General features: G+C 41.3%; 1 protein-coding gene across 2 annotated transcripts in view; it reads left to right on the top strand.

Annotated features, from left to right (window-relative positions):
- The window catches only part of KCNT2 (potassium sodium-activated channel subfamily T member 2), a 116,753-nt gene that overhangs the window by 58,671 nt on the left and 42,392 nt on the right, over positions 1-15,690 (top strand). For both annotated transcript variants that reach the window (XM_084868808.1, XM_084868809.1), the window contains exons 9-13: positions 9,581-9,761; positions 11,428-11,592; positions 13,147-13,283; positions 14,405-14,468; positions 15,456-15,564. In XM_084868808.1, coding sequence (XP_084724934.1) covers positions 9,581-9,761; positions 11,428-11,592; positions 13,147-13,283; positions 14,405-14,468; positions 15,456-15,564 — 656 coding nt within the window. The remainder of the gene's footprint in view (positions 1-9,580; positions 9,762-11,427; positions 11,593-13,146; positions 13,284-14,404; positions 14,469-15,455; positions 15,565-15,690) is intronic.

Consider the following 15,690-nt stretch of genomic DNA (forward strand, 5'->3'; position numbering starts at 1 on the left):
AATCTACCATCAGTAGAAGGGTTAGTTTACACCCCCCCCCCCGCCCCCGCTGCCATAAACCCATCAGATATTTCTCAAGAGTGTTCTTACCCACAAATAATTATATTTATATATTATTGACTTACATGTGCATCGTATATTCAGTGAAATAGATATGAAGTTCACTTAGCCATCACTTAGAGAAAAAATTTCCATTGATTTCAAGTAAAAATGCTACCATATGACACAGCATTTTCTGTTGATAAACATGACATTTTCATATTACATTTTAAAATGTTGGATTCAACTGAATAGTTATGTAGAAAGAAAAGAATTACCGTTGCTGTGAAAGGAATTCTCATGGCTTACAACGTGCAGTAACACTTGAAGCTCAATGTTCTCTTTCGTTTTTAGAAGCTAATTATGTTTGGACTTTTTTCAGAAACGATAAAATAAAGGTTCATTTTGTGTCTTACTTGATTTCCCAGAATCTGTTGAGCAGAGGCTGAATTATTTGGGGCTAGTTTGGTATACGGCAGTAAGTAGCGAGCTATTCCTGTGGGAACATGTTAAATCAGACGATATTTATTTGGTATCACTTCATATTTTACATGCGCAAGGACAAATACATCGAGTGTTCATCTACTAATGTCTTGATAGTAAAAGGGAAATCCACTGCTAAATTAAACCTTGTCTGAAGAGAATTGGTATGTGTACAGATTATATTTTGCCAACTCTAAATATAAACATATCTTTAAGTACATAATGCGAATTAATGGTGTGTAACGTTAATGTGTTATTGGCTTGGCACTTCACTTCTAAGAACTGAATCAGACAAGTTCAAACAAATCCAAGCAAAAGTAAATCTCAGAGAGGCAAGACCTCCGAGCTAAGAAAATGCTCTAGATCTGAGTTTCGTAGCTTTGTGCATTTATTGTTTCCTTTGCTCAGAGCTGGGATGTCACTTGGATGATGTATGCAGGCAGTGTCTTAAGGTGCCTTGTCTGCCTGGAGGTCTAGTGTGAATATAGGCAGTTGTTGGGGCAGACACAAGTATTCAGGGTATCGTACAACTAAAAATATATATATGATGTCAGAGAGGAAGGGAAAGGGAGAGAGATATAGGAACATCAATGATGAGAGAGAATCATTGATCGACTGCCTCCTACACATGCCCTACTAAGAATCGAGCCCACAACCTGGGCATGTGCCCTGACCTGGAATCCAGCTGTGACCTCCAGGCTCATAGGTCGATGCACAACCCCTGAGCCACACCAGCCAGGCTCAGCAGACTTATTAATGAGCTCATTACTGTGCCATTTCATCACATCATTCATTTGCTTGCTTAATTTTCTTTATTTGTGTCTTCAGCATTCAGGGGAATATATTGTAAATCCCTTGGTGTTGTCTATAAAGTAATTTATGATTTGTCCCTGTTACTTCCCTGGCCTCTTCTCCCTGATGTGTCTTACTCCAAAGGCTATAAGGCAGCTATACTGCACTAGAGGAATGTTTGTCAGAGCTGAGCTGTTGATGCAAAATTCCACTCTATCTATTGTACTTCGCAGCAAGTAGAAGTTAGGCTGTTGACAACTTGAGTTTGTTGTTTTTCTTATTGAATACCACCCCCCCCCTTTTTTTTTAAAGTAACCTAATGATTAAGAAGATAATATGCAAATAAAGAGGAAAATAGAATAGATACTGTGCTTTTTTTTTTTTGTGTGTGTGTGTGTGTGTTTGAAAGTTAAACTATTAAAAAGGTAGAAAAAAAGAGCATAGTCTGAGGTGTATTGGCCTTGTTGGACGCTCCTATGACTGGGAATAAAGCATGGATAAACTTAGTAGGGGTCTCTAAAACCACAGCAAGACTCAGGAAGTCAGAGTAAGGTACTTCCAATATCAAAGTTCAAAAAATTTACATGAAGAATCATTTATATGTACGTGAAGGTTATGAGCATGCGTGCGGGTCTATAAGTGTGTGTGCACACGCGTGCGCGCGCGCACACACACACACACACACACACACACACACACACACGTTCTATGAGTGAATGTAGACACTCAGTTTATGCTCATGCAAGCTTGTCCTCTCCTAAAACATCATCAGATGACATAGTTCTTAATGATCAGTCTTCGCCTATTTAGTTTCGTGTTGATTTATTTTTCTCCCAGGAACATACCATGTATTTTAACTATTTTGTGTAGCCCCATAAATCTTCCAGGATGGTGGGATATATATATATATATATATATATATATATATATATATATATATATATATATGTGTGTGTGTGTGTGTGTGTGTGTGTGTGTGTGTGTGTGTGTGTGTCCATATATGTTGAAACTATGGGATGGCTCATCAACCTTGAAGGATTCCAATCAGGAACCTATTACCAGATGGTTGCTAGTTCCATGCATCAATGGGTCAGAATCCTTACAAGAGGGAAATTAGAAATATTTTTCAAGACCTGTGGTTGGCAAGAGAGTGTTGTTTGGTTATTTGAGCTCTTGCATAATTCGATTATGAGCCCATGGTGAGCACAGCAGCCTACCCTGTCAGGAATTCGGGGCCTTGCGCTGTGAGAGCCCAGGGTTCTGTCAGCTGACTGCATAAGGTCGCTAACTGAACCTGCCCTTGGTGCATTTTTCACATTTTTCTTGTAGGAACTAACCTTCTGTTCAATGTGTTTTCTGTTATACGCAGAAAGACAGAGCACAGGGGCCTTTTCAACCTGACGGGACAGCGATTAATATATGTTTTAAGTGGGAGAGTTTGACCTAAGAGATGCTCTCATTGGGGGTGGGTCAGGATAAGAGCCTTAATTTCCTCTTTACGTTACAAGTTACAGCTGGGCCAGAAAGCACCTGACTGTTGTGAACACACACACAGTCTTAGGCCACTTTCAATGGCTTCAGTTCCATCCTTTATGTCCGCCTACTGCTTCTGTGGCATTTCCTTTAGAGTCCTCAAACTAAATACGCACAGAAGAGAATTCATGCTATCGCTCCTTTCAATGGTCCGGGTCTGTGAAATATCAACCCCCGTCCTTTCTTTTGGGCAAACTCCCAATAAACAGACTCATTCTTAACACCTGCTCTGTCACCCGAAACACAGTCAACACATTCCATGCATTTCATCTGCTAAACGTCTCGCAAATCTGTCCACGCCTGCCCCTTCGTCACCACCTCGCTAAACTATCACAACTCCTTTGCAGCAACCACCGCCCAACTGGTTTACCATGTTCTCGCTGGCCCCACTCCGAGCCACTCATGTCCTGGCAACCAGAGTGACCTTTATGAAACATAAATACCATGTGTTACCACTTGCTTAATGTTTAAGATTTCCATATGTCTTGGGATGTATACCAAAACCTTCAAGCTGCTCTACATTTCCTGCATCACCAGGATTCTCCCATCTTTTCACACTCATCTCACACTGTTGATTTTTCTCTGCCCGGAAATCCTCTATTAATCAGCGGTTCTCAACCTTCCTGATGCTGCGACCCTTTGATACAGCTCCTCATGTTGAGTGACCCCCAACCATAACGTTATTTTCATTGCTACTTCACAACTAATTTTGCTACTGTTAATGAATCGTAATGTAAATATCTGTGTTTTCCGACGGTCTTAGGCGATCCATGAGCTGAAAAGCCCAAGACGACCAGAAAACACAGATAAGTGAAATGACCATCGGAAAACACACCTTTGATCATAGTGATCTGTCTCCTTATGTTTACTTGGTTTAATCTATTTTGATCATTTCTTTTATCTTAGGCCTTGTTCTTTCTCTGTCTACCCCCTGAATCCCCAATTCAAGGTGGAAAATACACTTTACACTGAGACACAGTACGCATTTCTTGATAAGTGATGATGGGTACATAGCATTTATGGGAACATACACAGAGCAAAACACAGGATTGTAAGTTTCATTCTTCCCACCAGGAACAATAGCGACAGCGAACGTTCTCTCCCATCTGCGTGCATTCCGATAGCAGGGCCCGAAGGCTGACGAGTCTGAGGCCTTCACTAAGACGGTTCAGCAGATGTTTTTATTTTATTCCAATTAAGGAATGGGGGAAGGAGATGGAATGCAATAAACTAATGTAACGTCATTTTGCTAAAAGAAATGTACCCTATAGCAGTGTTTCCCAACCTTCTCTCATGATGAGAATCACCTGGTGGAGTTGTTAAAACATAGATTCCTGAATCCCAACTAAGAAGTGCTAAACTAGAATTTTTGGGAACATATAGGTAAAATTGTATACTTAACTAGTGCTCTAACACAGATGTTATATACAGAGCACTAAGTTAGGTATGCAATTTTACCTATATGTTCTCAAAAATTCTAGTTTAGCACTTCTTAGTTGGGATTCAGGAATCTGTGTTTTAACAACTCCACCAGGTGATTCTCATCATGAGAGAAGGTTGGGAAACACTGCCCTATAGGACAGGCAAGGGACAATGTGGAGTTTCTTTAACTTAAGTAGTGAAATGAGAAAGACCACATATTACTCCGCTAATGATGGCATAGTCATACATAATGTCTATCTGATGCCCTGCTGATCTTTTTATTTTTCATTTTTCATTAGGTGAGTGAAAAAATGAAAAAGGGGGATTCAAAATTCTATACATTAAGATGCCAGCTCCTCTAAATGGAAGAATGTTTTGTTAAAATGAGACTGAAGAAATGAATTTAAATTGGTGCTTTATTTCGAAGGACAATTAGAAATTAAACGCTTGTTATGATCTAGATGGTTCTCTGTATTGATTGCAAAAGGGGCCATATCCTTTTTAAAATGTAGTGTGGTTATGATGGTAGCCTGTGTGAGCACACACAGCTATTTTTTTTTTTAACTACAATGATCTTTAGTGAGCTTTAACAGAAAAAGAATGAAACTTTATTTCTTAAACGAGATCCCGTTGGAGCCTCTCTTCCATCGCGCGTGCTCAGTGCGGGATCCACACAAATAACTGTAGTGCTGGGAGGAAGTGTGTCCTGTTCTCTCCGGGCCTCTGTGAGCTGCTTCCGGCTTCGCCAGGGCTCGGGATGGCTGCCGAGGGCCCGCACTTATAAACTGTGTCTTGCTGCATGTGTTCAAAACTCAGATTCATAGAAATTCAGTATAAGACCAAAGCATGATGAGTCAGGCATCATGAGTCTTACACACCTATGGCTGGAATAGCGGATCATTCCAAAATGCTTACTATTGGCTCTTAAGCAGTATGAAATGGAGATTGAGGGTAGAAATGGAACCCTCTTAAAATGGGCAGTTTAAATGTATGTCTTTTCATCTCCATTGAAAATATTAAGATCAACCAAAGGACTTGTATACTTGCATATAAGTACAACCAATGGACACAAAACTCTGGGGAGGGAGAGCATGTATGGGGGGGGGGACAATGGTAAGATATGTACACAGATAATAATTTAATAAAAAAAAATATTAAGACTTCAGGGCCTGACAGTTCTACTGTTAGATTTCTTCCAGGGACAGTTAATCCAGGGCAGTATAATCAGGGCACGGACAAGGTACAGTATCAGCCACGTTGTTTAATGATTAAGCTAAACTGTGATTCTAACACACTCACACAAAGTGCCCAGGATGAGATCACATCTCCATAATCCAGTCTGTGAAACCCTAATCCTCTGAGATCCTCTGGCCACACGGAGGACTTTGGCAGGTAACGTTCGGTTAACCCTGTAAAAATTCCACTCTCAGAGTTGCAATGAATATTAACTCATTAAAAAGATCCGAGAAGTGCTTGCTAAAGAAAGTATGCTTAACCCGGAGCTGCCGAATGAATCCGACCGCAGAGCCTTGTGTCTGGTTAACATCTTTGGCCAAATTGGCTCTTCACCGAACAGTTATTGAGACAGAGGACTATAGACCGGATGCCTTGAAGAGGATGGATATGAAAATCCTTCAGTAATGAACTCCCAACTAAAATCAAAAGTGCATTTTCATTAAAAACAAAACAAATAGCAAGCAAGCAAAAGAATACTTACTAAATAGTAATTGCCTCAAAGGCGGATAGGAGTGGGTTGATATTAATTTATCATTTATATGTTTTATTATTTGTCTTTGTAATAAGTGCATGTTACTGTTTCTCTTTGGAATTGAAAATATTGGAAGTGTAACAAAATTACCACCAAGCAGGGTTTATCCACAGAATGTAAGAATGGCTATATTACATTATTGCAATGGATTGCACGTACACTCCTTAGGAATGACATATCCCAAAATGAAATAATTCTCATTCCTCTCCACCAGCAAAACTGTCCTAATATTCATGACCTCATGTCATTATTATCTGTTCCCTTTACCCCCTGACGTCTGTAGATCATATTGGAAGATCAACAAATATTGGTTGAAAAACAAATAGAACGTGATACCTCTCACTTCCTGTCTTTGTTCCTACGGCTCCATTTATATAGTCCACCTCTTAGCTCACTGATTGTATGAGACGGTTACCATTCCCAGTGGTGATGGTCAAGGTCAGAGTGCGCCCTGAAGGAGCTGCCGGGCTCCCTGGCATTCTGTCCTCTGGGCTGCAGAGTTGACATGCATGTCCTTATTGCTGTAGGAAGACTTTCCAAAGTACCAGGCTGTCCAGCACTAGCACTAACAGTTGTTTTGTTTTTTTTTTGAATTCTGTGACTGTGATCTTTGAAACAAACATGGTCACAACAGGTGTTACGTTAAGGCAGCAACGGCTTTGTGAATTAGTTTTGCAAGTGCACTGTCAGCTCAGTGTTGGATCAACCACAAATATGCACCAAAAAACAAAGCAAAACTCATAAGTCTGTGCACAGCAGGAATTCCCTGCTTCCCCCAAATGCACAGAATGTCTAAGAAAGTAGACACAGTTAGCTGTGATAGAACAAAAACCCCCTTAAGTTACATAAAATTCAACACCTGCTTCAACGGAACTCTAAGTGTATGCGAGAAAATAATACACAGAGAGAAAATTCTATTGGGATCCCTGCCCTCATATTAGCATTTTAACCTTTACATCTTAAACTACTACTATGAAATGATACACTTCATAGTTGCCTAGGTCCGTGAGCTACAAAAACCATAAATAGACCAACATGCGTGTGTGATACACATGTATGAGGTCTGTTATGTAATTAGCATGGACGTTGTTTCTTTCTAGCACTCTCTGAGATAAGCAGCTCTTTGGAAAAACAAGTCACTGATCTGCTATTGACACGTGGGCCCGGAAATAGAACCTGCCTGAGAATTGGCTGTCAGTTCCCGTAAATGAGGAGCGTGACCCCTGGAAAGGTGACCCTTGTCAGCATGTCGGGTCTCTGTAAACAGCCGGAGCTGGAGTTCATATTGCAGGTGTCCTGAGCCATCCGTGCCGGCCCATGTGCCCCCCTCCAGTCCCGGGGAGGGGCAGGATTGAGAAAAAAGAACAAAATTGCCACCGGATTCAATGGAGTGTGATTATGTGCCAGCGTTTTACTGAGCATTAGTGCATGATAACCAAACGGAGGAGTTAATATTACATTTAATTTTCAGTTGAGAAGCAGGCAGCTTAAAAAGCTTAAGTAATTGACCTAAGTTAGCCTTAATCGGGTTATAAGTTAAATGCTTGGTTTTTCATTTATGATATTATTATTATTACTAGTAGTAGTAGTATAAAGGGGAAGTCAAAAATCATTCACTTCAGGTATAAACTTGAACAGTGCTTGGACTAATAAACCATCAGGAAATGTATTTGTATGAATAAATATGACTTTTATGATATTACGTTACTCATCATTACATATTTAAGTAAAAATTTACATTACTCATTATTACATATTTAAGTAAAATTTTTTTAACATCTGCTGGTTTTAAATCAAACATTTTTTCTTATTTGGAATTTGCAGGTATTTTTACAATAGAGGGATTATAGGAAAATTATATTTACTTGCTACGTTTCATTTCAAAGTCAGCCACTACCAATTAATCTGAATAACTTTTATGCCTATTAACTAAACTAAGTGTTAAATAGAACATGGTGTGATGCTGGTTTATGTTTTTCTTTCTTAAATTGCAGTAGATTATATTAATTTCAATTGGAATTTCTGCCATGCCTGGGATATAGGATAATGGACAAAAATATTGTTATAATTAGATAGACACTAAAACCAAGTATGTTAAGTAAGCTTTAAAAAATATGTTATTACCCAGTCACAGAACAATATTAAATCCCATTAGCATAAGATTTAAAGGTAAGAGAGTGTTTACTAATCTCCACCAGCCATGATTATGTATTCTTAAATTCTACATGACTAAGTTCTTCTGCTACTTTCGCTTCAGGATATAATTTAAACAGTTTAACTTGGTGTTTGACTGGAAAAAAAAATGGGTTTCTGTTTAAGACAAGACAAAATAGGATATTTTGATTATGAATGTTCTCCCGTATGGGAGTCTTTTTGGGATTTAGCTTATCAGAAAATCTGTGCACATCATTAAAATCACTTCTGGGTACAAATACAAAATAGTAATTAACTGCAATTCATCAATTATGGTCAGGAAGAAGAGGCAGTTTTCACTTAATAATGACTCCATGGACATCTGGGGATGGAGTAAGATAGCAATCTATATTAAAAATGGATAATCATCATGGAATAGCTTCAGACTTTTATGGCATGTGGTCGCTTCTGCAGTTCTAGGAAAAACAGCTCCTACACAAGTGAATAATGTTTATGCAAGATGCAAATCAAGGGCGTTTCATTGCTACTACTGCCTTAGCCTCAAGAAGTATATGATAGAGTAGCAATAAACTGTGAATCTACCGAACTGAAGATATATATATATATATATATATATATATATATATATATATATATACACACACACACACACACACACACACACACACACACACATATATTTAAGGCTGCTGATTTGTATTGCTGAGTTTTCCTATAAAGACATTTTTGGGGTTTCTTTTTTAAAAATATATTTGTATTGATTTCAGAGAGGAAGGGAGAGGGAGAGAGAGATAGAAACATCAGTGATGAGAGAGAAAATGGATCGGCTGCCTCCTGCATTCCTCACACTGGGGAATCAAGCCTACAACCTAGGCAGGTGCCCTGACCGGGAATTGAACCGTGACCTCCTGGTTCAGTGGTTGGCAAACTCCTTAGTCAAGAGGGCCAAATATCAACAGCACAACGATTGAAACTTCTTTGGAGAGCCACTTTTTTTAAACTTAAACTTCTTCTAACGCCACTTCTTCCACAAAGACTCGTCCAGGCCGGGGCATTTTGTGGAAGAGCCACACTCAAGGGGCCAAAGAGCCCCATGTGGCTGGCGAGCCTCAGTTTGCCGACCACTGTCCTGGTCCATAGTCTGAGGTTCAACCACTGAGCCACGCCGGCTTGGCCTGAAGATACACATTTTACTTTGAAATAACAGCAAATCTGGTTAAGATAGAAAAAAATCCTTAAAAATTATATTTTCTTAAGGAAAAATGTACAATACACGACCCCAGCCAGTAAGGGGCGCTATGAAATGGGCTCTGGCTTTCCAATGAGCGATGGGGAGAAACAGTGGGCCCGATGCAGCATTTTCACTTCCACGCGCGTCTGTGCCTCCAGCATCTGCGGCATCCAGCACCTTGAGCGGATCGGGAAGAAGCTCAACCTCTTCGACTCCCTCTACTTCTGCATCGTGACCTTCTCCACCGTGGGCTTCGGGGACGTCACCCCCGAGACCTGGTCCTCCAAGCTCTTCGTCGTGGCCATGATCTGCGTGGCCCTCGTGGTCCTCCCCATACAGGTAGGTGTCACCGTGAGGGGCTTTCTAGGTAAGGGTGTGAGGTCTTAGACAATCAAGCCTCCCATGTTTAGTAAAAACTGTGCAGTTGTTATTAATCTAACTGGAGGCCCAGTGCATGAGATTCGTGCATGGAGGTGTGTCCCTTAGCCCAGCCTGCACCCTCTCCAATCTGGGACATCCCTCTCACAATCCAGGACTGCTGGCTCCCAACTGCTCGCCTGCCTGCCTTCCTGATTGCCCCAACTGCTTCTGCCTGCCAACCTGATCACCCCCTAACCACTGATTGCCCTTAACCACTCCCCTGCCAGCCTGATTGATGCCTAACTGCTTCCCTGCTAGCCTGATTGCCCCTAACTGTCCTTCCCTGCAGGCATGGTCCCTCCTCCCCCCCAACTTTCCTCCCCTGCTGGCCATCTTGTGATGGCCATCTTGTGTCTACATGGGGGCAGCCATCTTGTGTGTTGGAGTGATGGTCAATTTGCATGTTACTCTTTTATTAGATAGTATATATTGATGCTCTTCTTATCTGTAGACATTTGGCTAAAACCAGCTCAGAATAGCCTTTTGACATTAAATGAGAAACTCAGGGTTTTCCCCCCTTCATGCACAACTCAGAGCTCACATCTCATTTCAGTTCTTCACGATGTTTCTTTGATGTACGGGACATTTATCTGCACTAATGACAGGATCTTAGGAGGACACAGTTTTTAATCAGAGAATGAGAGATCAAGAAAACAAACTTGTGAAGAGTTGGTTTCTCTTGATTCTCAAAATCATCTAGCAGCCCAACATCATAAGGAATAGAAATTGATTACATATGTAGAGTGCCCATCCCAAATGTAGGCACACTTGAATAATTATTCATTCCAATGGGTTAGATCTGAAAAGAAAAAAAAAAAATCTATTGAGCTATCAGCTGTTAAAGTGTGTATACATTTCTGGGACTCCCTGGATTTGGCAACTAAAATAAAACCTGAAGAGAATATATAACTATTACGCAGCATCTTGAGGACTGGATAAGATTTTTGCAAAAGGACAGAGATATATAAAAGGAGACGACAGATAAATAGATACAACTTCTTACTCTCTCTCCAACAACGAGCTTTGGGTGGGCGGATTAGAAACAGGAAACAGGAAATAGGAAATACACATGGAACTTGCACATTCCATTACAAAGCTTGGCCTCTGTGTCTCTAAATATACTTTAATGGTCTTCCTACTCCTCTCCAATCATGCTTGCCTTCCTTCCTGACCTCCCTCCTACCACCCTCCACTTCCCAACTACATGCCAGCTACTATTCAACCGTGGCCTCCTGTGTTGTGTGTTAGGGGATCCCACTGCATGAGATACGGGGTGAACTTGACAGAGAAGTTGGAGGAAATGCCAATGAGACTTTTCCCTGTGACTCAGCCCATGTCAGACATATCATGGCTTCATGCTTTACTGGACATAAACCAGAGGCACTCGCCTGCGATAGCCCTGTCTCAATTAGCCGCCTCGGTAGCAATCGCATGAAAAGTATGTTGTTGTGGGGGAACACGTGATTTGGATCTGGATGAGCTCCCTCTAAGAAATTGAGGACGCCCAACCAACAGTGGGTGGGCTGCACGGTTTTTTCCTTTCACATCACGTGTTTTTCCTTCCCACGTGAACAACGCGTCCCAGTTTGAGCAGCTGGCCTACTTGTGGATGGAGAGACAGAAGTCGGGTGGGAACTACAGCCGGCACAGGGCTCAGACGGAAAAGCATGTTGTCCTGTGTGTCAGCTCACTGAAGATCGACTTGCTGATGGACTTTCTAAACGAGTTCTACGCCCACCCAAGACTCCAGGTACGTTCCAGTTCTGTTCTGGGTGAGGCCAGAGCCTCTGCCTACCAACAGATTGTCCGCGTCAGTCACCGGCTGGCGCTCCCTGCCTTCCGGAGGCCTTGTTTTAGGCGCTCCGATTTAGAGAGTGTAAAGGAAGAACTACAAATATAACCGGGAACACAGAACAAAAAATGTGGAAAGGGATACACGATATTTTAGTTTGCTTCTGCAGCCACACTGAAAGACAGATGGGATTCTGGTAGTTACAAGGAAAGGTTTTCTGTGAAATAGCATGATTGATGGTTTTCTTCCCTGGATCATGCCTAAGTGATATTTTTATGGAACAGTGAAATTGAACACAAAGTGTAATGAAACAATGAACAAATCATTTCAATGCCATCTGCTCACTAGAACCTGTCAGTTTTATCAAGTGTCGCTGATGGAAACACAGAAAACTGGAAGTTCTGATTTTTCTTTTGTTTCCTGGAGGGTAACGAGGTCCTATTCAGAGCAGCAATAAGTGACCAAAAATCAGACAATAACTCATTGAACCAAGAACATGAAATCAGAAAAACCTCTTCATTTGTCTATGCAGATAAAACGCTCTGATATTTACTTCTACTTGGCACAGTACTGGGCCAGTGTCAAGTTCAGTAACCTTCCCTGCTTACAGCGAAGAACTACATGAATGTCTTGTTTCCCATCAATAATTTGTGTCAGAAGGTTGGACTGTTCTGAGATCCAAACAGTGCTGAGTATATCTAATTACCTAATACATTAATTTGAATTTTTTTTGGAGAAATTTATTATTATTTTTTATTTTCTTTATTTTTATTTTTTTTAATTTTCATATTAAATAATTTCAGGTTTGCTCATTATAACCTATAAAGAAAATCTATTTGGGGGGAAATTCTGATCCCTGGTAATTTATTGATATTATCCTGATATCAATACAGAGAATTCTTAACACTCTAAAAAATTTTACTAGGTATATTTTAGAGTGATAAAATGAAGACTGTAATCCCAGAGAATTGTAATCCCTACAGATCAGTTGTTTTACACCATTTCATCATGAATAGTGCCTTTATATATTTCTCCAAAGGACTACTATTTGGAAATATTTTAATCTCAAACTCATTAATTGCTTTGTCAGTATTTTCAATATTTTTACAAATCTTTATCCATTCAGCTATCAGAAATTTTTCAATATTATTCCGTTCACAACAGTGCCAGACAATGGAAATCACCATCACAGTCTTTATCCTAAAAGTAAATATTTGAAGTCTGAATGATCACGTGCTGAGTATAAGCATCTTCTCTTCCTGGTATTAGCAAGGCTGGAAAAGGTCAGGATGAATGCGTGGATTTAGGAGACTTATATGTCTGAGCTCTATTGATTTTAGTCTTGTGTGGTTCGGCACATGCCCCGGTGTTAAGACGCAAGCTTTCATGGATGAGCTAGCTCTCATTCCTGGCGGGTCATCTTTCGGGGTGCTCTGAGACCTTTGGGGTGCCTGTGCTGGATGACCAAGCACATTTTTGCTTCTATCCCGCCCCCCTCGTCGTTCTGAACAGGATTATTACGTGGTGATTCTCTGCCCCACGGAGATGGACGTGCAAGTCCGGAGGGTGCTGCAGATCCCCATGTGGTCGCAGAGAGTCATCTACCTTCAAGGCTCCGCCCTGAAGGACCAGGATCTGCTGAGAGCCAAGTAGGTAGCCCTCCCTCCTGCCCCACCATTTCCACCTGCGGGTCTTCGGATTTCTCCCCTCCAGTGTGTAGCCATGTTCGGTGTTGCAAGACAAGTTGGAGTATGTTTGAAAACAGAGTTTTGCCTTAGTCCCGCTGCTGGCCAAATGCAAAGCTAAAAAAAATACAAGGTTAATGTGTTTGCTCCTGTTTCTTGGGGCAAAGACAATCAGCAGACTGTCCACGCAGCACTATGAGTGTGAGTGGCTGATTATCTCAGGTGTCAGGGATGGACTGGTGTCCAGACTCACCTTTAGACTAGTCTTCAAATCCCTAACACGGTGTTTGTTCTGTGAGGGAAAATCTCTGGCTGAATAAGATGTGACATGACAGCTTGAGTCAGCGTTTAACTTTGAATGAGTTTGTGCTGTGCACTGGGCAGAGGAGGACCGTGAAGAAGCCGGAGGAGAGTCCCAGCAGAGGTGAGGTGGCTTTGTTTGGTGTTTTCTGTTGCTTTAAGTTTTAAATACAGCCTCCTGCTTATCCTGGAGTTCTAAGGATGTGTCTATCAAAACCAGTTTTTACCAGAGACCAATTCACGTGGACAAGAGTTAGGTTCCTACAACATCTTATCAACGTGATAGCAAAATGACGGGGAAGGAAACCAGGTTATTAAAGGACATGCTGTATATGAAAAAAAATATATATATAATTACTAGAGGCCTGCTGCATGAAATTCATGCAAGAGTAGGCCTCCTTGGCTCTGGCTGCCTCACACTCCATGGCCCCTTCCCTCCCCACGCTGCCCACTAATCATTCCAGAAGATCATTCCGGAAGGTCGGTCCACCATCCAGTCCAATTAGCATATTAGCTTTTTATTATATAGGATTACAGAGAAGAAAAGACAACTTTTCCTTTTATGTCTTTCATTATAAACTGTTGAGTGATAGAGCCAATTCCACAGTGACTTTATTCACCGTCAAATACGGTCGTGATCTTGAAACCCAGGGGTCTCGCTGAGGGATGCTCAGAGTTTTTCGTTTAGCTTCTGTGCATTGGCAAAGACATTGACATCCTACGTTTCAGGCGATAAAGAAGAGGCCATTTCTGTGTGGTCATTTCGCCTTTCTGTCTGCTTCCAGGATGGACGATGCGGAAGCCTGCTTCATCCTGAGCAGCCGCTGTGAGGTGGACAGGACGTCCTCTGTGAGTTCCTAAAATCTTTCTTTTCGCCTTAGAAGATTCTTTAAAAAATCTGATTATTTTAAATCCTAGTGGCATCACAATTTCCCTTTAAAAAAGCCAATACCTCAAAGCTATCTTTACTCTAATGTAAGTTTAGTTGGATCATTGCCAGTGTCAACAAAAGTGTTTTTGATTTTGTTCGTACTAATACTTGGGTTTTCTGTTGATCAGACTGAAATGCATCATATATTTATGAACTAGACCATTTTTGCATTACCTGTTCCAAGTGATTAATCTTTTATGCTGCTTCCCACCCCATTCCCCCAAACTTTCAAAGTCAGCTGTATATTACAGGTATTTATTACCATTCATGACATCTTTTTGATAACTAGTTATTGGACATTTGCTAATTGCACTAACTATTCTATCCTATGTTGATCTATTGATTAACATATTCAGATAAAGTTTATACATCTTAATTCATTTACCTTCAAATATGCATGAGGTTCATTGATATAATTATTTTTTTTAAATATATTTTTTATTGATGTCAGAGAGGAAGAGAGAGAGATATATAAACATCAATGCTGAGAGAGAATCATCAATCGGCTGCCTACTGCATGCCTCCCTACTGGGGATCGAGCCCTTGACCGGAATCGAACCTGGGACACTTCAGTCCACAGGCCAATGCTCTATCCACTGAACCAAACCAGCTAAAGGGCTGATGTAATTCTTTGTATCTTTCTTAGACCTGAGCATTCGGCAACTCTCCACTAGACAGCTCCCCAGTGGCCCCATTCACCCCCAGACTAAAGTCCTTTGCCATCTCAACCACAGCCTGGCTGACTTTCGCATCCTTTGCCTACAAGGTTATGAGGCTACAATGTCACTAGACGACAGGACTTTTTCTGCTCCGATCCAGCCTGATGGGACCACCAGTGTGTATGTGGGCCATCATGGGCACGTGACTGTATGGATTTCACGCCATGGCGGTTTCGATTTTTGCAGGACCACCAGACCATCCTGAGAGCGTGGGCTGTCAAAGACTTTGCTCCCAACTGCCCTCTGTACGTCCAGATATTGAAGCCCGAGAACAAATTCCACATCAAATTCGCCGGTAAGTGGAGTCTCCACAGAGACCCTTTTCGTGTCCTCGGGCTCCTGTGGTGGTGGTGCCGGGGGTGTCTGTGGAGGTGGCGGCACCTGTGACATCCGTGTCTCTGAGGGACAGGGGGCTTTCCCA

This window comes from Pipistrellus hanaki (assembly GCF_964339955.1).
Source record: "Pipistrellus hanaki genome assembly, chromosome: 20".
Taxonomy (NCBI): domain Eukaryota; kingdom Metazoa; phylum Chordata; class Mammalia; order Chiroptera; family Vespertilionidae; genus Pipistrellus; species Pipistrellus hanaki.